This window comes from Bos indicus x Bos taurus, chromosome 7 (assembly GCF_003369695.1).
Source record: "Bos indicus x Bos taurus breed Angus x Brahman F1 hybrid chromosome 7, Bos_hybrid_MaternalHap_v2.0, whole genome shotgun sequence".
NCBI lineage: Eukaryota > Metazoa > Chordata > Mammalia > Artiodactyla > Bovidae > Bos > Bos indicus x Bos taurus.
Window position 1 is genome coordinate 1,708,892 of NC_040082.1, and position 21,053 is coordinate 1,729,944.

The window sequence follows — 21,053 nt, forward strand, 5'->3', positions numbered from 1 at the left end:
GATCCCTTGTTATGGAGCGATTCATTTTTCCCTTTGCTATATAAAGCAGAGAGAGGAGAGCTTCAAAAAGTCCCAGATGTAGGACATTTTTATTTTTATTTTGGATAAGCCTAAAGTATTTACTAATTTCTATCTGTCATGCTACCCTAAGTATATCTTCAGGTCTGTGGTGAACCCTTGGGTCTATTTCAGAGCTGGAGAGGAGTTATAAATAAATGGAACACTTAATACAGTTAAGTGGGTAGAAAAGATATCGCAGGATCTTCTAAGAAAGACAGCAATTAGGAAAGTGGTCAAAGAAGAAAGACTGGCCACATACAGCTGAAGCTTTCTGAGGCTCCTGGAGCCCAAGACATTTTCCCACATCTGTGACTAGTGACTCAGCTCTCCCCTTCCTCACACATAACCTGTCAGCCCGCTGATAACCAGCACCTCTTTAGACACAGAGGGCTGTCTACAGAAACACAATTCAGTTCAGTTCAGTCGCTCAGTCGTGTCTGACTCTTCGCGACCCCATGAATTGCAGCACGCCAGGCCTCCCTGTCCATCCCCAACTCCTGGAGTTCACTCAAACTCATGTCCATAGAGTTGGTGATGCCATCCAGCCATCTCATCCTCTGTCGTCCCCTTCTCCTCCTGCCCCCAATCCCTCCCAGCATCAGACTCTTTTCCAATGAGTCAACTCTTCGCATGAGGTGGCCAAAGTACTGGAGTTTCAGCTTTAGCATCACACAGGGAGGGGAGAAATAAAGTGAGGAAGATTTTTTTCCAGGAGCTAAGAAGAAACCCCAGAGTTTATAGAAGGTGATAGCAAGCAGAAAGGAAGTTTGAATATGCAGGATTTGTAGAAAAAACATAAATGCAGCTGGCTTAAGCATTATAGGTTTATGTGAAAAATACACTGGAAATTGTACACAATAATAACATGGTAACAGTACTGAACGGGCCACAGCTTCCATTAGTATAGTATTCAGAATGCTCACAGAGATTCTCTTCTGGTAGATGGTGCTCTTCTGATTGACCAACCTCACCAGAGCCAGCCTCAATGTCTCACCATGACAAGTATATCTTCACGGGTGGAGGAAGGAAATACCATTTCCCCACTGCTTTATAGGCTCCCTAAGCGGCGCCAGTGGTAAAGAACCCACCTGCCATCGCAGGAGACATAAGGGGTACAGGCTCGATCTCTAGGTCGGGAAGATCCCCTGGAGGAGGAAATGGCCGCTCACTCCAGTATTCCTGCCAGGGAAATGCCATGGACAGAGGAGCCTGGCGGGCTACAGTCCATGGGGTTGCAGAGAGACAGACGTGACTAAAGTGACCTAGCACACACACAGCCACAGTGTGAACCACTAGCCTCTACTGGTTAAATGATGCATATACCTGCATACATTTTCTTCTGAGGATTACCAGATAAACCTACCAACATTACCAGATAAACCTACCAACATTATCTCAGGGGCCAACAAAACACATAAAATGAAGTGGTCTTCATAAAGGAGGGTGTCATGCATCTCCGGAAAACACTGACCAAAACAAAATGCTCTGAGAAAAAAATTAATAATTTCTCACTACCTCGAGCAATGATAAATTATTTCTATTGAGAAAATCATCTTTCTCAAGCTCAATACTATTATGCTCCGATCCTATTGGGGCAACAAATGCTTAAAGCTCCTTTAAAAGGAGCCTCCACGCCCATTCGCACCTCAATAAGACATTAATTTAAATTCTGTGCCAGGACAGAGTTTTAAAATAAAGTCAAACTTAATATACTTATTATGAACAAACCAAATAAATGAGACCTGTAATGGTAACAAAAGCAAGAAGGTATCCCTGAGTTCTCAAAGAAAAATTATTATTTTTCAAAGAAGAAAATGTTTGGAGGAGAAAGAGGACTAAAATGGATGGGAATGGGTGAATCTAATTCAGATGACCTTACATCTACCACTGCGGGCAGGAATCCCTTAGAAGAAATGGAGTGGCCCTCATACTCAACAAAAGACTCCAAAATGCAATACTTCGGTGCAATCTCAAAAACGACAGAATCATCTCAGTTCTTTTCCAAGGAAGACCATTCAACATCACAGTAATCCAAGTCTATGACCCAACCACTTATGTCGAAGAAGCAGAAGTTAAACGGTTCTATGAAAACCAGTAAGACCCTTAGAAATAGCACCAAAAAAAGATGTTCTTTTCATCATAGAGGACTGAAAAGCCAAAGTACGAAGTCAGAGAAATTGGGAGTAACGGGCAAATTTGACCTTGGACTAAAAAATGAAGCAGGGCAAAGGCTAATAGAGTTTAGGCAAGAGAACGCTCTGGTCATAGCAAGCATCTTCTTCCAACAAAACACTAGAGATGACTATACACATGGACATCACCAGATGGTCAATACTGAAATCAGATTGATTATGTTCCTTGCAGCCAAGATGGAGAAGCTCTATACAGTCAGCAAAACAAGACCAGGAGCTGACTGTGGCTCAGATCACCAGCTCCTTATTGCCAAATTCAGACTTCACTAGAAAAAAGTACGGAACACCAGTAGATCATTCAGTTATGACCTGAATCAAACCCCTTATGATTAAGAGAGTAGAAGCGACAAACAGACTCAAGGGATTAGATCTGATAGGCAGCACCTGAAGAACTGTGGACGAAGCTTTCTAACAGTGTACAGGAGGTGGTGACCAAAACCACTCCCAAGAAAAAGAAATGCAACAAGGCAAAATAGTTGTCTGAGGAGGTGTTACAAATAGCTGAGAAAAGAAGAGAAGTGAAAGGAAAAGGAGAAAAGGAAAAATATACCCATCTGAATGCAGAGTTCCAAAGAACAGCAAGGAGAGATAAGAAAGCCTTCCTCAGTGATCAGTGCAAAGAAATAGAGGAAAACAACAGAACAGGAAAGACTAGAAATATCCTCAAGAAAATTAGAGATACCAAGGGAACATTTCATGCAAGATGGGCACAATGAAGGACAGAAACGATAAGGACCTATCTGAAGCAGAAGAGATTAAGAAGACTGGCAAGAATACACAGAAGAACTGTACAAAACAAAAGGCCTTAATGACCCAAATAATCACGATGGTGTGATCACTCACCTAGAGCCAGATATCCTGTGGTGTGAAGTCAAGTGGGCCTTAGGAAGAATTACTACAAACAAAGCTACTGGAAGTGATGGAATTCCAGCTAAGTTATTTCAAATCCTAAAAGATGATGCTGTTAAAGTGCTGCACTCAATAGGCAAACAAATTTGGAAAACTCAGCAGTGGCCACAGGACTGGAAAAGGCCAGTTTTCATTCCAATCCCAAAGAAAGGCAATGCCAAAGAATGCTCAAACTACTGCATAATTGTGCTTATTTCATATGCTAGCAAGGTAATGTTCAAAATCCTTCAAGCTAGGCTTCAACAGTATGTGAACTGAGAACTTCCAGATGTTCAAGCTGGATTTAGAAAAGGGAGAGGAACCAGAGATCAAATTGCCAGTTATCTGTTGGATCATCGAAAAAGCAAGAGAATTCCAGAAAAACATCTATTTCTGCTTTATGACTATGCCAAAGCCTTTGACTATCCAGATCACAATAAACTGTGGAAAATTCTGAAAGAGATGGGAATACCAGACCACCCAACCTGCCTCTTGAGAAACCTATATACAGGTCAGGAAGCAACAGTTAGAAGTGGACATGGAACAACAGACTGGTTCCAAATAGGAAAAGGAGTACGTCAAGGCTGTATATTGTCACCCTGCTTGTTTAACTTATACGCAGAGTACATCATGAGAAATGCTGGGCTGAATGAAGCACAAGCTGGAATCAAGATTGCTGGGAGAAATATCAATAACCTCAGATATGCAGATGACACCACCCTTATGGCAGAAAGTGAAGAGGAACTAAAAAGCCTCTTGATGAAAGTGAAAGAGGAGAGTGAAAAAGTTGGCTTAAAGCTCAACATTCAGAGAACTAAGATCATGGCATCTGGTCCCATCACTTCATGGCAAATAGATGGGGAAACAATGGAAACAGTGATAAGACTTTTATTTTTCGGGCTCCAAAATCACTGAAAATGGTGACTGCAGCCATGAAATTAAAAGATGCTTGCTTTTTGGAAGAAAAGCTATGAAAAACCTAGTTCAGTTCAGTTCAGTCGCTCAGTCATGTCCAACTCTTTATGACCCCATGAACTGCAGCACGCCAGGCCTCCCTGTCCATCACCAACTCCCAGAGTTTACCCAAACTCATGTCCATTGAGTCGGTGAGGCCATCCAACCATCTCATCCTCTGTCATCCCCTTCTCCTCTTGCCCTCAATCTTTCCCAGCATCAGGGTCTTTTCAAATGAGTCAGCTCTTCACATCAGGTGGCCAAAGTATTGGAGTTTCAGCTTCAGCATCAGTCCCTCCAATGAACACCCAGGACTGATCTCCTTTAGGATGGACTGGTTGGATCTCCTTGCAGTCTAGACAGCATATTAAGAAGCAGAGACATCACTTTGCCTACAAAGGTCCATCTAGTCAAAGCTATGGTTTTTCCAGTGGTCATGTATGGATGTGAGAGTTGGACTATAAGGAAGACTGAAAGCTGAAGAATTGATGCTTTCTAACTGTGGTGTTGGAGAAAACTCTTAAGAGTCCCCTGGACAGCAAGGAGATGAAACCAGTCCATCCTAATGGAAATTAACCTTGAATATTCATTGGTAGGACTGACATTGAAGCTATAATACTCTGGCCACCTGACAGGAAGAGCCAGCTCACTGGAAAAGACCTATTCCTGCGAAAGATGGAGGGCAGAAGGGCACGACCGAGGATGAGATGGTCAGATGGTATCATCGACTCACTGGACACAAGCTTGAGGAAACTCCAGGAGACAGTGAAGGACAGGGAGGCCTGGTGTGATGCAGTCCATGGGGTCGCAAAGAGTTGGACACGACTGAGCGACTGAACATTTCCTACTCTGTGTCAACAGTCTGAAGATGCGCCTGTCCCAACGAAGCTCACTGGAGTGAGGGGAAAAGTCCCCAGGAAGCAGGGGTACAAGCCCAATGGTCCCAGTGACCTGCTGTCTCTTTGCAGGATGTGGCAGCAAAAGGTACTTTTACTAAAATGGTTCTACCTGAGCAACGGCTCTAGATGGCCAGGGGTTTTAAAGGCCCTCTAGTTTTAGCTCAATACTGGGAAAGAAAATGCCTCTGACTTTACAAAAGTAATCCACAGGGAAGTGAGAGTTGGTGTGAGGCCATTCCAGGTTTCAACAGAGAACTAAGTGCCCTTTAACTATTAATAGCACCTCATATTCTGTGCTCTTGCAGAAGAGAGGATGGAGATTCTTTATCCTTATTAATACATGCAATGCAAAGTAAAATTCAGCCAGTTCACAGGTGGAAAGCTGTAGCAGAGAAGCCAAAGGAGTCTTTCACAACCCTGGGGCTCTTTCATTTCTCCTCCCTACAGCCTGTGAGCATCTCACAGACACAGACTGTCCTACACACACCTTCACACTTCAGTTTTTAGCCATGTTTTGGGCACATGCTCAGGGCTGAATGACTGTTAGCCAGAAAGAATGAAGATGTGAGAGGCTGTCCCTTACCATGCAGCAGTTGGCTGGCAGGGGAGAGAGCAGACGGGCTATAAATAAGGCTCACATGGAAAGAGGAGGAGGAAATCCTTTCGTTTTGAGCAAACACACTCCTGTGACAATCTCAGCTCCCTGTGTAAAGGGACCATGTCTTATCTATCTTTATGCTCCCAGCACACGAGAGGCACTGAAGAGCTGAGTGAAGAGAGGCGGCTGTGTGGGGGCACACAACCAGCAGGTACCAGGTGCTCCGTGTGGACCACACTGCGCACACCTCGTAACCCATCAATTCTGGCCCCAAGCCCAGGAGGGAGTCATCTGCCCCAGACCACAAGGTCTGGCAGAATCAGGACTAAACCTCTCAGCCATCATGTCTCAATGGCAGACCAACTACTAGAAAATGTTGAAATTACCTTCAGACCAAGGATTGAGAAATATTTTGTAGGAACTCTAAGCAGAGAAGAGGGCTCCAGATTATTTTTAAACAAGGAGAGAAGGCACTGATCTGTGATCTGATATACTACAAGAGCTACTGAATTAAATGAAATTAAGGGACAAGGCTTGTCAAAACCTAAAATTTCACTAAAACAATCTCAGAATCTCTTCTGAAGTGTCACAGACACTTTAGAAGCCAATAAAGTAATATGCATTAAATATTAAAGTCGCACACCCTAATCACCTCTTATCTACCTTGAATGGAGCGATCATGAGCACAAGTATATGCACAGCGCACTGGCGCCAAGAGGAGAAATCTGGGGAAACACACTAGACGCCGCCAACGGGCAAAGGAACAATAAAACCAGGTGGGCACATCCATGCTATGGAACACTCTGCAGCAAATGAAAAGCATGAGGCAGCTCTCTGTCCCGGCAGAGAAGGGGCTGATGGAGAAAGCAAACAGAGCATCTGTACAGTCTGATACACTTTATGCTCAAAACAGACACAGATATAACATTACAGATTTCTTTGAGTGTGTGTGTGTGTAAGAGAGAGAAAGAAAGGGCCCACATCTCTGTATTAGCTGTCTTAAGTAGTGGACGCAGGACAGGAATATTTTTCAGACAGATTTTATGCTATATCTATGCTGTTGTTGTTGCTCAGTTGCTCAGTCGCGTCCAACTCTTTGTGACCCCATGGACTGCAGCACGCCAGGCCTCCCTGTCCATCACCAACTCCTGGAGTTCACTCAAACTCATGTCCACTGAGTGGGTGATGCCATCCAGCCATCTCATCCTCTGTCGTCCCCTTCTCCTCCTGCCCCCAATCCCTCCCAGCATCAGGGTCTTTTCCAATGAGTCAGCTCTTCCCATCAGGGGGCCAAAGTATTGGAGTTTCAGCTTTAGCATCATTCCTTCCAAAGAACACCCGGGGCTGATCTCCTTTAGAATGGACTGGTTGGATCTCCTTGCAGTCCAAGGGACTCTCAAGAGTCTTCTCCAACACCACAGTTCAAAAGCATCAATTCTTCTGTGCTCAGCTTTCTTTATAGTCCAACTCTCACATCCATACATGACCACAGGAAAAACCATAGCTTTGACTCGATGGACCTTTGTTGGCAAAGTAAAGTCTGTGCATTTTAATCAGGTGTCCTGGTTGGTCTTGGCTTTTCTTCCAAGGAGTAAGCATCTATTACTTTCATGGATGCAGTCACCATCAGCAGTGATTTTGGAGCCCAAGAAAGTAAAGTCTGTCACTGTTTCCATTGTTTCCCCATCTATTTGCCAAGAAGCGATGGGACCGGATGCCATGATCTTAGTTTTTTGAATGTTGAGTTTTAAGCCAGCTTTTTTATAGCATGTGAAATTTTGTCAGAAGAATATGTGTGCACACACAGACATAAATACTATGTATTTGCATTTTATACATAAAAGTAATTATAAGCATTTTTTTTTTTAAAGAACATTTTCTGAGGCTGGGAGAAAATGAAACTAAGTAGGCAAGAGCTAAGGGTCAGAAAGCAGCACCCTGCGGACTCTGTTGCTCAGCACTGGTTTTAAGGAATCAATAAGAGCAGTCCTTTGTGTGTGGGGACAAAGACTGGATGGCACTTCCAATGCGTCCCCTGGGCCTTAAGAAGAGGTGGGGCAAGCAGCGTGGAAGGGCTCATGGCTGGGTGGTGCAGACAGAAAGCCTGGGGCTGTGGCTCTGACAGCAACCTTTGAGAATCCCAGGCATACCTCCTCAGCACATACACTCTCTTCATCAGATTATTCTAAATCCACCCAGAATGGCCGAGTTCAGCCCTCTCCACCTGTCTGGGTCACCTGACTCTAGCAATTCTGAAATGCACAATCACTCCTCCAAGGAACATGCCTGATAGTCAGACAGCTCGCTCATGACAGTGAAACCGTTACAGGAACGAGAGGCAGCAGCGTGGGAGAAAGAGCAAGAGACAGCCTCGCTCCCGGTCCAGCAAGGATTCAGTCCCTTATTTAGTGGCACTCAGTATGTGCTGAGGACAAGTCATCAGATCAGATGGAAAAACAGCAACCGGCCCACCCCACCTGGAAAAGCAAAAGGTGATGATGGGAGCCCCAAGAGAGGCGCCTAACCACCAAAGAGAAGTTTAACTGAGATGTGACGCAGACAGGGTATCACGCAGAATACATCCCAAAAGACACCCGCCCAAGACTCTTAAAAGACACCCACCCAAGACTTAAGGCAAGGTCTTCAGTGACTGTCCTTAAAATGTTGGCTTTGGGGCAAAACTGAAATGTGATGCAGACAGGATACCACGCAGAATACATCCTAAAAGACACCCACCCAAGACTTGAAGCAAGGTCTTCAGTGACTGTCCTTAAAATGTTGGCTTTGGGGCAAAAATGGAACTTTGCGATCAATCTGCGGTCCTCGGCCCTTCTCTCAAATCTGTGCCGCAGCAGAGAGGCCTGGGCCCTCACGTCAGAACATAAGCAGGACAGGCAGAGCTGTCGTGGAAAACTAGGGCTTCTCATTTTGAACAGCCCCCCTTCAATCCGGGGAATATTGTTTCATGTTTAAGTGATCAGAAATTGAAACAATGTTCCTGGTGTGTGTTTACTTTGTGACACTGTTTTTCTAAACCCACGCATCCAACTTAACTGGGCACTGACACGTGGTTATTACTAATAACTAATACATACTGCTTAGGTAGGCACATACATTTAAATGACAGTTCTCACAATGATGATAAATTTAGTAGGTCAGCATGGAGATGATGTTTCTTTAAAGCAAATATTATCATTACTATATTAAAAAAAAAATGTACTCCTATCTGAATGTACCAAGAATAGAAATGGTAGTAATTCCCACAACCAGATGACCTTTTTCTTCATGTTGACTAACTCAACTTATCATCCATTACAAGATCTAACTTATCCTCTAAGGTACTTGGTGATTTCCAGGTCTGTAAATGTTCACACTGATTATTTCTCCACAAGTGAAAATTTTAACATCTGCTTTCATGAATACAAAGTTTAGTAAATTTCACTCCAAGACTCAAACTTAAGAAAGTGACAATGCATCACTGTGTTTCATTCATAAAGCAGGAGATAAATAACTACCCCTACTTGTTATGACCAACTTGTCATGAGCTCGGCACTAGTCAATACATTTTATGCTTTTCGTTCCACGAACTCTCAAAATGATGCAAAAAGTAAATGCATACTAGGAAAGGTACAACATTTTGATCACACAGATTGCAAATTCTGGTTAAAGATTATACCAATTAAGTATGCTATGGGTGAAAAAGCCCTAATAACTGAAACACAGAACAAAACTAGGAAGCTGTCCTTTTTATTTTTTTCCCTCTAATAAACATTGATTTTAAAAAACAACACGCTTTCTTGGAAGCCTCATTTTGGAGGAACATAACACCTACATCACTAACATTCTTTCAAATCCCAAACAGAATCGGTCTCACTAACCCTGGCTTCCTCCCAGAAGGTGCATAAACAGCTCGTGACCTGCATTACAGGCTTGGGCTGGTCTAGTGCAGGCAGGGAGGAATGCTGGAGGAATCTCATGGTCTGTCTGCCTCCACACCGACAGTCACTCTGGAGTGGCCTGCCTCCCGTCCTCACAAACATGCTCTTTTCCAAGCTGCCTTTAGAGAGGAAAATCAGATTTCACTGAGACAAACCTGCCATGCAGGCATGGGATTCTTCCTCTTTAACCACACGTTGACTACTCCTTCTCCTAACTTTCCCCACCCACCAAAGAAAAAAAACAAACACACACACAAAAACAAAGGCAGCCGCATTCCTCTTACCCACCCTAACTCCTGTGGAGCTGAACAATTAAAGTACTGGTGTCTGACTGAACTTTAATGACTAGGAACAAAGATTTTTGCAAAACACACAGTTTCCAATTGCTGGTTTTCAACAAAATTGAAGGTTACCCAATAACGTTGTCAGACAGTAGATCATTAAATATAATTGATTACTGTTTGGCAATAGATCACTGTGATTTATGGAACATAACTCAGAAGGAATTCAAGGAATTAGATAACATGCCCATAACTAAACTCCTTCTATTCCCACCTACTTATTTATGTTTTCAACATTCCTTTGCCTTAAATTTATAAGAGCAAAAAATAAGAATAAAATAAAAGCTGAAACTTATCTCACTCTAGCAATAAGTAACATTCACCAATGAAGGCATAAACATTTAGGATACAAAAGGTACAATTCATCTCAATAAGATGGCTAACAAACACATGAAAAGATGCTCAACATCACTCATTATCAGAGAAATGCAAATCAAAACCAAAATGAGGTACCATTTCACGCCAGTCAGAATGGCTGCGATCCAAAAGTCTACAAGCAATAAATGCTGGAGAGGGTGTGGAGAAAAGGGAACCCTCTTACACTGTTGGTGGGAATGCAAACTAGTACAGCCACTATGGAGAACAGTGTGGAGATTCCTTAAAAAACTGGAAAGAGAACTGCCATACGACCCAGAAATCCCAGTGCTGGGCACACACACCAAGGAAACCAGAATTGAAAGAGACACGTGTACCCCACTGTTCATCACAGCACTGTTTATAATAGCCAGGACATGGAAGCAACCTAGATGCCCATCAGCAGATGAATGGATAAGAAAGCTGTGGTACATATACACAATGGAGTGTTACTCAGCCATTAAAAAGAATACATTTGAATCAGTTCTAATGAGGTGGATGAAACTGGAGCCAATTATACAGAGTGAAGTAAGCCAGAAAGAAAAACACCAATACAGTATACTAACGCATATATATGGAATCTAGAAAGTTGGTAATGATAACCCTGTATGGGAGACAGCAAAAGAGACACAGATGTATAGAACAGTCTTTTGGACTCTGTGGGAGAGGGAGAGGGTGGGATGATTTGGGAGAATGACATTGAAACATATTTAATATCATATAAGAAATAAATCACCAGTCCAGGTTTGATGCAGGATACAGGATGCCTGGGGCTGGTGCACTGGGATGACCCAGAGGGATGGTACAGGGAGGGAGCTGGGAGGGGGGTTCAGGATGGGGAACACATGTACACCCATGGTGGATTCATGTTGATGTATGGCAAAACCAATACAATATTATAAAGTAATTACCTCCAATTAAAATAAATAAATTTAAATTAAAAAAAATAAAAAAATAAATATTAACATGCTATCATTAAAATATATATATTTCTATTAAAGTTTATAAAATAAATTATCAAAATGGTATATATATATTAATTATATGTTTTTATCAATTACATACTATTAGTAATAATTTTATAACTCAATCTCAAAGAAATTTAATACTTTTGAGTTTTAGGATGACAGAATCTTAAAACATATATGTGTGTGTATGTGTGTATATCTTTCAGAAGAATAATGAAAAGTTGACCAATAAGAAGACTCTTAAGTATAAAGTATTATATTGAGGTAAAATTTGGTGGGGGAAGTAGAATGGAAACACGAATTCAAGGAGAAAATAATGATATGAAATTAACTGTTAAGGAGGGCTTGTTCAGGCTTTTCAAAAATGCATGATTTAGTATCAAACTGCTATGCACTGGTTATGCTTATTTTAAAATGGCAATATTTACAATGTGCCAAATATAACATCCTTTGCAAAATTTTAAATGTATAAAGAAAAACTAGATGTCAACTTGCAAAAATGTAAAGGACACAGATTCTTCAAATTCTTATAAGAACAAGGGAATTTGATCTCAACAAATCCACTTTACACTTTGTGATCTACTTTTCCTCCTTTCTGTCCATTCAAATGACATTTCTCCAAGACCAAGCCTCTCAAAAGCTCACTTTTTAAAATCAAATCTTCCCCAACTTCCCCAAACCTCCCATGACTTACTGTGTAACTGGGCCTGCACCTGTGAAGGAGATACACCACTCAGTATGTGCCGGGCTTTGTGTACATTAGCTCAGTTTACCTCCAACACTCTGGGGAAGACTATTACTGTCACCGTTTGCAGGATAATGAAACGGAGACCGTGCAGGTCATAACCGGCACAAGGTCAAATGAAGCAGGTGTGAGGGCTGGACTGGAGGGCCCTGGCTGTCCCTGCGGCCTGGGCTCTTGACCATCATGCGCCCCTGGGCGTCCCGCCCCGGCCCCTCCGTCTCCGTTGAGCTCGGCACACACTTGTGGAGGATGATGCGGTTTCCTGTTAGGAAGCCATGCCTTCAGTGCAGCAGCTGCCGTCAAACAGCCCCCAAGATAACCTGTGAGCTCTGAATTTGTGCAACCAGAATGTGTGTATAGTCCCTTAAAATAACCTTCCCTTTCATGCCTGTAGGGAATAATCAGATTCAACACATAGCCACTTACTTCATTTTTTTTTTAAGTTCCAATTAACAGAAAAAAAAAATCCTTAGCAGTCAATTGCATATTATGATATTCCAAAAATGTTTTAATTACCTAAGTCTGCCTAGTCATAACATACTTAATGCTTTTTACTCTTAAATCAAGCTAAATATGGAATGTAGCCCTGGGAAAAATGAGAAATTGATTGCAAGCCATTTTAATATCCTCATGAATCTTTTTATGGAAATAAAAACAATTTCAGCGAAGCTCTGAGACCTTGTTCGTGAGTGCAAGGACTCCAGGGATGAGGCCCCAGATTCAAGCATCCTTAGAAAATGAATTCAGAAGCAAGAAGCCAAGCACCAAAGAAGCTCCATGTGAAAATAAGTCTTGTGAAGACACCTTGATGGTGATGCCTAATTGACCATCCGGTCTTTCTCTCTTAAGAACTTACAGAGCAAACCAAAGTCATTCTAGTTTGCTTAGAGGCAAAACTAAAGGTTCAGATCTCTAATTCCCAGTGTGAACTCTCTCAACATGTTGAACTGGATAAAGTTCATTTCGATTCTCTGAAAGTTAAGGGTCATGTTATGAATCCATTTAGATTATATATTCAAAACAGAAGGAAAACTAAGCAAGCTCTCTTTGATTACCAAATATGCCCATGGAATAAAATTATCAGTCATTTCAGCCAAAGGAAAATCTTTTCTTCCATACTTTTTGATGGCAGTTCATTACATTTTACCCCCAGGCTACTCTGTACTTTCTTTGCCAAAATCCATTACATGCTACACTTTTATAATATGATTGGTGGAAAACAGGTAAACGTATTGCATTTTAGATATTTCTCCTAAGGGTTTAAACATGGTTTACACTGACATACTCACTCACTCACAAATAGCTGCCTAGAAGAACACAGTTCTGAGGGAGGGAAAGGCCTTGCAGGTGTATATTATAACAGATCTGAGACCCAAGCCGAGTGCCAGTGACTACGTGCATGACACACTGGCAACCAACCGCAATCTAAGAGTTCAAAGCAGCGGCTGATGTCAGAAAACGAGGGCTCCAAAGTCTATAATTACAGCTCCGAAGACAAGCGAAACTAAACCGGTGAGTGTCACTCACTGATGATCGCTGCAAGACAGGCATTTTTTGGTGCCGGTAAAGTATCAAATTACTATAACTCAGGGGGGTTTTTGGCTTGTATCATATTCTATCTTCTAATCCAAGCTTAATGATAAAAGCTAAAGTAGCATATTTGGTAACACTTAAAAGTTTCAGTTTAATGAAAGATGATTACACTACAATAAAAAATGAATCCCTACCTCTTTCACCTGTTCCTCCAGAAAAATGTTATTTTCTACAAACAAAAGAATATTTTAGAAATCATGGAATGCTCTTAAAGGGCATTTCATTAAATTATGGTCACTATGAAAAGGGTTTCTTATTTAACCTTTTATGAGGCAAAGCATGATGTCTCATTAGAAATCTCTGAAATTTCTCTGATCTTTTGGAGATTTTAAAGCTCATGAACACAAGATTTCTTTTAGTTCAATATTTCTAGGAACCTTTTTGAATATGATGTCTGAACAATAATGAAAATAAAACCACAGTGTTTTTAATAGCTTAAATGATGTTAAGGAGAGACTTTAAACTGTATTGCTTATTATTTTCAGAATCTGGAGCGAACACAAATAGAGAAACTGAAGTTAAATACCAGATCAAGAACAAACCAGAAGCCAGGCTGAACCCAGGCCTCCCAAATCAGTTTGTGTCAAAATCAATAATGACCACATAGTTTATGTAATTTGGGAAGTGTTGCTTGACTTTTGTCCTTGACTTTGTTTTCTGATAAAGCTTAATTTCGGCAAAAGTTACTTTATGGAGAGAAGAATCAAAGAGTAACAAAAAAAGATTTTGAGGAATTTAAATATATTTTTTTCAGGTTTGCATTACCTTAGGTTTTTAAAAGAATGTTTCAAGTAAACAGAATTTGAAAGGTTTAATATAACAGATATTCAGTAAGACAATCCATAATATTAACTCATTTTCTGTTTCTTTACTCTTGCTGTTGAGAGATAAGACAGTCTTTTGTATGATTAAATGGTTTAGTAAACTAATAGTTACAATATATAATCATAAAATATTAATAGTTTCCTTTCCTTCAGCCCCCATTTGTTCTTGGATCCTGAACTTAGTACTAACAACAAGCTCTAGTCATTAATACTCATTCAAATAACTGTATTCTCAATTTAAAAGGGGAAATTCGTCTACGTCAGAAAACAGATCCATAAGTTAAATTCAATAATAGATATTTCTGTTATCTTAAGAAATTTTAAACCAAAGTCGGTTTACAAAAGCATGGCAGTCGGCTGAAGTCTTCGTAGCACCAAACATCAGGTCGGTCTGTCTACGCATTCTGATCCGTTACTCAGAAGCTTAGCTTACAAGGAGTCCTGCACGAGGCTCAAGTCGAGAAGCGTTTCCTAGTACAGACACTTGAGCGCCACATAACCAAGGGCTCTTCAGGTATCGGGAATACCTGGAGAGGAAAGCTCCCTGAAGATTTCACATCTCAGTCACAGGTCTGGGTGAGTGATTCAGTCAAAACCCATGAAGACAGGATCCAGACAACCTGTGCCCTCCTGCGGCAGTGTATGAAACAAGGATAGATAGAAATAGATAACAGAGGCCACCAGGAAAAGGCTCCAGCTCCACAACTGGGCTTTTTCTTTTTTTTTTTCCAGGACAGAAATACGTTGAGAGGGTCTCAAATACAAACATGGGAGGGTGTACAGATTGAAAGAAAGAGCTTCAGGTGATATAGTATCTCCCTTTCTCCACAGTCTTGCTGGGGGGAAAATGCTCTAGGCTTGAAACAGTAAAAAGAAAGATGGATCTGACTTTGAATAGTTACATATGCTGGTTTCAGGTTCAGTCCAAGCAAGTACAGTAAAGCTCATCTGGAGAATCACTTTAAAATCACATTTTATCTAACTTATCTGTCATTTCACACAAATTTCTGAAGCTTCCTGCTTTCAAGCTTCAAAAATCTAACATCAGCTCAATTTATCCCACCCACTGAGACATCTAGGGGCAATCTGAGCTCTTTTTATTTTTTAATTATTATTTTTGTTATGCTAATACTCTAAGTGCCCAGTTCAAAACAACCTCTATTTCTTAACTGACTAATCAGAGCCAGCCTTGCCACCTTGGAGAGCAGGGAAGGCGGGTGGGGAGCTGGTGACATCTCTTGCCCTGCTCCTGCCTAAGGGCCCATTAGCCCCTGGTCCTTTCTGACCGCTCAGTGGGGGACAGGAGGGGAGGAGAGGCGGAAAGACAAGCTACTTAGTTTTGAGGAGTGCCTATCTGTTGGGCTAAGCAAACAGGCCAAGGTGGAGCATAATAACTTCCAAGCTGGCTGCTGAAGCAAGACAGCAAGCTAAGCTACAGCCACAGAAGTGGAAGAGGGCCCTTGAGTTCAGAGAAACCACCCTTTGATATGAGACCCAGATCCTGTGGACAAACGAAGAAAACTCAGAAGCTGCACTGGTGAACAAATGCAATTAAACAAAAGCAAAAGCAGTTAAGCAGACACACCTGCTGGAACATGAAGCTAGACTTTTCTGACGAGCTGCTTCAGCATTTACTCTGAGACATGTTGTTGCTTAGCCGCTCTGTCGTGTCTGACTCTGCGACCCCATGGGCTGTAGCCTGCCAGGCTCCTCTGGCCATGGGATTTCCCAGGCAAGAATACCACAGTGGGTTGCCATTTCCTTCTCCAGGGGATCTTCCCAACCCAGGGATCACACCTGCCTCTCCTGTATTTACCACTGAGCCAGCATGGAAGCCCACTCCGAGACATTGCCTGTTTCTCAAAATAACTGATGACAAGCAACAGTAAACCACGCTTGACCAAGCAGGTCTGGACCGAGGCTGCACCGTGCTGGATTCCAGACAGAACCTCCCCATCAAAAAACAGTCATTTTACGCAAATTTAAAAGTAGACAGGCACACCTTCTGTGTGATCATGCTACTTTATATCCGTAAGATGAAACCTGTGGCTATAGCTGAAGATGGAATTGTAGGGCTCTCACAAATACTAAACAATGGCCTATGCAAGGGTACAAAACGAAGGCCAAACACAGTGCTTCTGACTTAAAATCTTTCAAAGATTATTTCAAAACTACAGACTTTCTTGTAGTTTCAAAGTGTTTGCAGATAATTGCAAAAGACACCAAGTTAGTGTCTAGTATGATTTTCCCTGCCATCTAGAAGAACTTTTACTTTTTAATTCAACATATGAATCATGGGTTACCCTGAAAATATATCACATAAGAAGTCACATAATGAAGTCTGTTCATATCTGAAATTCTACTGGGTACTTGGAGTATTACCAAAACAAAAATAATAATTAAAACATAAATACCCAGACCTTAGATTGCCTCTAGATGTCTCAGTGCGTGGGATAAACTTGAGCTGACGTTAGACTTTTGCATTGATGAGATTTTAAGTTAAAAAAAAAGTTAAAAACAAAGTCAAACACTGAAATCTGAAAACTGAACTTAGCTAAATAAGAAATTCCCTGAACACAGTAGGCTTTTGTTATTGTTCAGTTGTGAATTCGTGTCTGACTCTTTTGCAACCCATGGACTGTAGCCTGCCAGGCTCCTCTGTCCATGGCATTTCCCAGGCAAAGAATACTGGAGGAGGTCGCCATTTTCTTCAGAGGATCTTCCCAATTCTGGGATGGATCCCGCATCTCCTGCATTGACAGGCAGATTCTTTACTGCTGAGCCACCACAGAAGCCCAGAGTAGCCTTTGCTTCCCCATAATACCCAAAAAGTAAACAGTGCCTGCCCATATATTTTATTACTTGTTTTGAAACACTTTTTGTCTACCTGTCTACAGATTCAGGGAAAGAATATTTTCCTTTTCTAATTTTTTCATCTTAGCTTACAGCAACAAAACATTTAAAGTGGCATTTTTATGAGGTCTTTTACTAAAAGATTTGATACAATAGTAAATGGTCTGGTTACTAGGATTAAAAGTGTGGTTGGAAAGGTACTCCATGCTAAAAACAGTGAATTAAAAATCAACCAACCTAACTATACAATTCTGAGACTGGGAACCATAGGTCCATTCAAATCGTATGGAAAAACCAGTGCTACTGGTCACAGTTCAGTTTCCAAACAGATCAAAGGCCTACTTCTTACCACTTGATTAACAAAGAAGCTACTTCAATACTGTGCTAAAAGTAATAAACTGTCTGATTTTATATGCTGCAAGCTAATGAGTTGTAAACAAACAGAATGAGCGTAGAATATTTTTCTTCTAAAGTTCAAGTCTAATAATGTTAACTATGGCAATAACTTCTGTATTTGAGGCAGGTTGTATGTATGTGAGAGAGAGAAAGGTAGTCAGTGATCCATTCATTGAAAGCCACATTTGATATAATTTCTATTTCTTAAAATAAAAAATACTATACTGTTTTTAGATCTGATAAAAGAGCTCACAACTTATGACAAATACTGCAATAAGAAAGAAAAAGTTAAAGTGAAGTTGCTCAGTCGTGTCTGACTCTTTGTGACCCCATGGACTGTAGCCCGCCAGGTTTCTCTGTCCATGGTATTCTCCAGCCAAGAATACTGGAGTGGGTTGCCATTTCCTTCTCCAGGGATCAAACCCAGGTCTCCCGCACTGCAAGCAGACACTTTACCCTCTGAGCCACCAGGGAACCCCCTAGAACAAGAAGATATACAGAAGAAAAAAAAACACGTATATGTAGGGAGTTAAGTGTTTGACCATTTTTGATTATTGAAGGGAAAATACCAGCATTTAAAGTCATATGATGAGTATGAGGTCAAGTTTAGACAGATGATTGTGTCATCTTCAAAAACCAATTGCTAAATTATTAAAACTGACACAAGAAAAGCAAGAATTCAAGAATCAGTATACATGTTTCACAACTGCATTTCTCTGTTTTCTTACCATGTATGTTGTACAGTCGAACTCTGTGGGTAACATGTTCAAAAAAGCAAGTCACGTCTGAATAAAACCTTCCACGCTGCACTCTGACAAAGGGTGGTGTTGTGTAAACGTAAGGCTGAAGAGGAAATAACATTTTTAAGAAAAATGTTTTGGCTTTTAATTTTTCCAAGGGATGTTTATTATAGTTTCCAAATTGGCAAATACATATCATGTGATATTGGTAATATTAAGTGAAAACCAAACCTTATAAGGTATCAGACTATGCACATGCTATAAAAATTGAATATACGGTTTTACATTAGACAAAAACTGCTGAAAATAGAAAATAAAAATGTTACAACTTGATTGGTTTAGAAGATCTACAAACATTTCTCCCTGCCATAAAAATTTCTAATTAAAATTTTTCTATATGGTTCCTATGTTATCTATGAGAAAGAGCAATACTTTTACAGCAGTGACGTTTGTTTCCCAGGCAAACATTATAACCACGGCCCCCTAATGTTCAGGGTTTGCAGCATGTGGCTGGAAGGACCACAGGGACTCATCTCAAACAACCTGGAAGCAGGCTTCAGAACACGGCTCAATCCCAGCCAGGCTCACTGCTCTATAAAGCACACTGCCCTGTTACTTCAAAGAACTAAGCAGATATGAAGCCAACTTACAAACCTGGAAAAACTATGGCAACCACTGGTTTACTTTTCATTATTTAGAATCTAGAATCAAGAAACTATGGGAATAAAACTTATAACTTATACATAGGTAAAGAAATGAAATCTAAAGCACTTATGAAGAATTGTAAGTATTACACATCTTAGAAGGCTCAACAGCAGCATGCAAAGCTAGTCTGCAATGCAGCACAAGATTTTCAGTGCTGTGTAATTTTCTTCCATATTTACCTCTTTGGTTAAGGAAAAATATTCTGAATTTACTATAATGCTTTACAGTTAACAAAGCTCTTGTACCTAATCACCACACAGCTAGAAAGCGTGGAGGAGGGTGGGAACTAGGATGGGGATGTCTGGGTCCCCACCTTTTCCCGGCACACCCAGCTGTCTCTTTCCCTGGTGTTCTTTTATTTCTTCTTTGTAAACATACGATGATTCTCTTTTTCCTACTATCTAATATTAGAGTTATTTAAACATAAAATAATTTTTTAAAATAGTAATTACAACTGTCTGTGTTTAATATTCTATAGCATAGTTTTTTTTTTTTTAAGTCAGTCAAAACAAAATACCTGTGTAATGACAAAAGCTGTTAAGTGAGAAAACACTGATGTAGCTTATATTTAGGATCCACTGCTCATCCTGAAATGTCTACTATGATCTATAGCTTACCTTTAATTCCTCAATAATTAAAAAAAACAGAAACAACAAATAACTAGAATTCTGAGCATGACCTAAACAATCCCTTAACATCTATATTTGATTTTGGTTAGCAGGCTTTTCTAGAGCAAAAGTAACTTTTTTAGGAGACAGGACCCTAGGCAACAAAACACAGAATATTTAATTTATCTTAAAGTGGAGAAAGTTGGTGTAAGTGTAAAAGCAAAGGAAGAAACTCTAAAGAAAAAAATACAAAATTGACTACACAAAAATTAAGAACGAATATAACAGAAAAATAAAATAACAAACTCAGTGATACACTGAGGACATATTTTTCAATAAATAGGAAAAAGGATTAATTTTATAATATATAAAAAAATCTTTATAGATCCACAAGTCATATCAGTAGACAAATGGCCAAGAACTTAAATAGGACACTCACAAAAGAAATATGAAAGATAAATAAAAGCATTATACAGTTCAACCTTACTAATAATCACAAAAATCATAACAGTAAAATATTTTTCATCTGTTATTATAGGTTAAGTATGTAATGTGGCTAATTCTCAGAGTTTAGAGTAGTATGCTAGATAGCTACTTTCAAAAACACACTGCTGGAATGAATATGTATCGTTCTAGAGAGGCAAGGAAGATAAGTAGTATCTATATGTCAAAAGCCTTAAAAGGCTCCAGACACACAAAATGACTCTTCTAGAAAATTATTCTCAGGAAATAATTAGCACTGTACAAAGAAAGCTTATCACAATTTTACAGTAATAAAGTATTGGGAGAAAATGTAAAATGTACATATGCAACAACAGGAAATTCTTTACTTCCACATATATATATAATACACACACACTTTTTTACTGTGAGGACACTTAAGTTCTACTCTTTTAGCAAATATCAATAATCCAACACAGTGCTATCAGCTAGTCACCATGTAACGCATCAGACTCTCAGATCGCGTTCACCCTACAGCTGAAGTTCTAAATCACAGAAGTGTGTATTAAAATGTGTTTTCCAAGAGCATATGAGATTGTGAGCACTGTCACAATGAAACACAAGACATATTCACATGCTGCTACTGCTAAGTTGCTTCAGTCGTGTCCGACTCTGTGCGACCCCATAGACGGAAGCCCACCAGGCTCCCCCGTCCCTGGGATTCTCCAGGCAAGAACACTGGAGTGGGTTGCCATGATACACACAGAATAAAATATGGTAAAAATACAACATTGGCAAAGGTTTTCACGGGCTTGTAGAACAGCTGGCCGGTGGAGGCAATGGCAACCCACTCCAGAACTCTTGCCTGGCAAATCCCAGGGACGGGGGAGCCTGGTGGGCTCCCGTCTATGGGGTTGCACAGAGTTGGACACGACTGAAGCGACTTAGCAGCAGCA

General features: G+C 40.6%; 1 protein-coding gene across 1 annotated transcript in view; it reads right to left on the reverse strand.

Moving 5' to 3' along the window:
- Nucleotides 1–21,053, reverse strand: part of MAN2A1 (mannosidase alpha class 2A member 1) — a 211,600-nt gene that overhangs the window by 32,648 nt on the left and 157,899 nt on the right. The window contains exon 16 of the mRNA XM_027545470.1: nt 18,332–18,446. Coding sequence (XP_027401271.1) covers nt 18,332–18,446 — 115 coding nt within the window. The remainder of the gene's footprint in view (nt 1–18,331; nt 18,447–21,053) is intronic.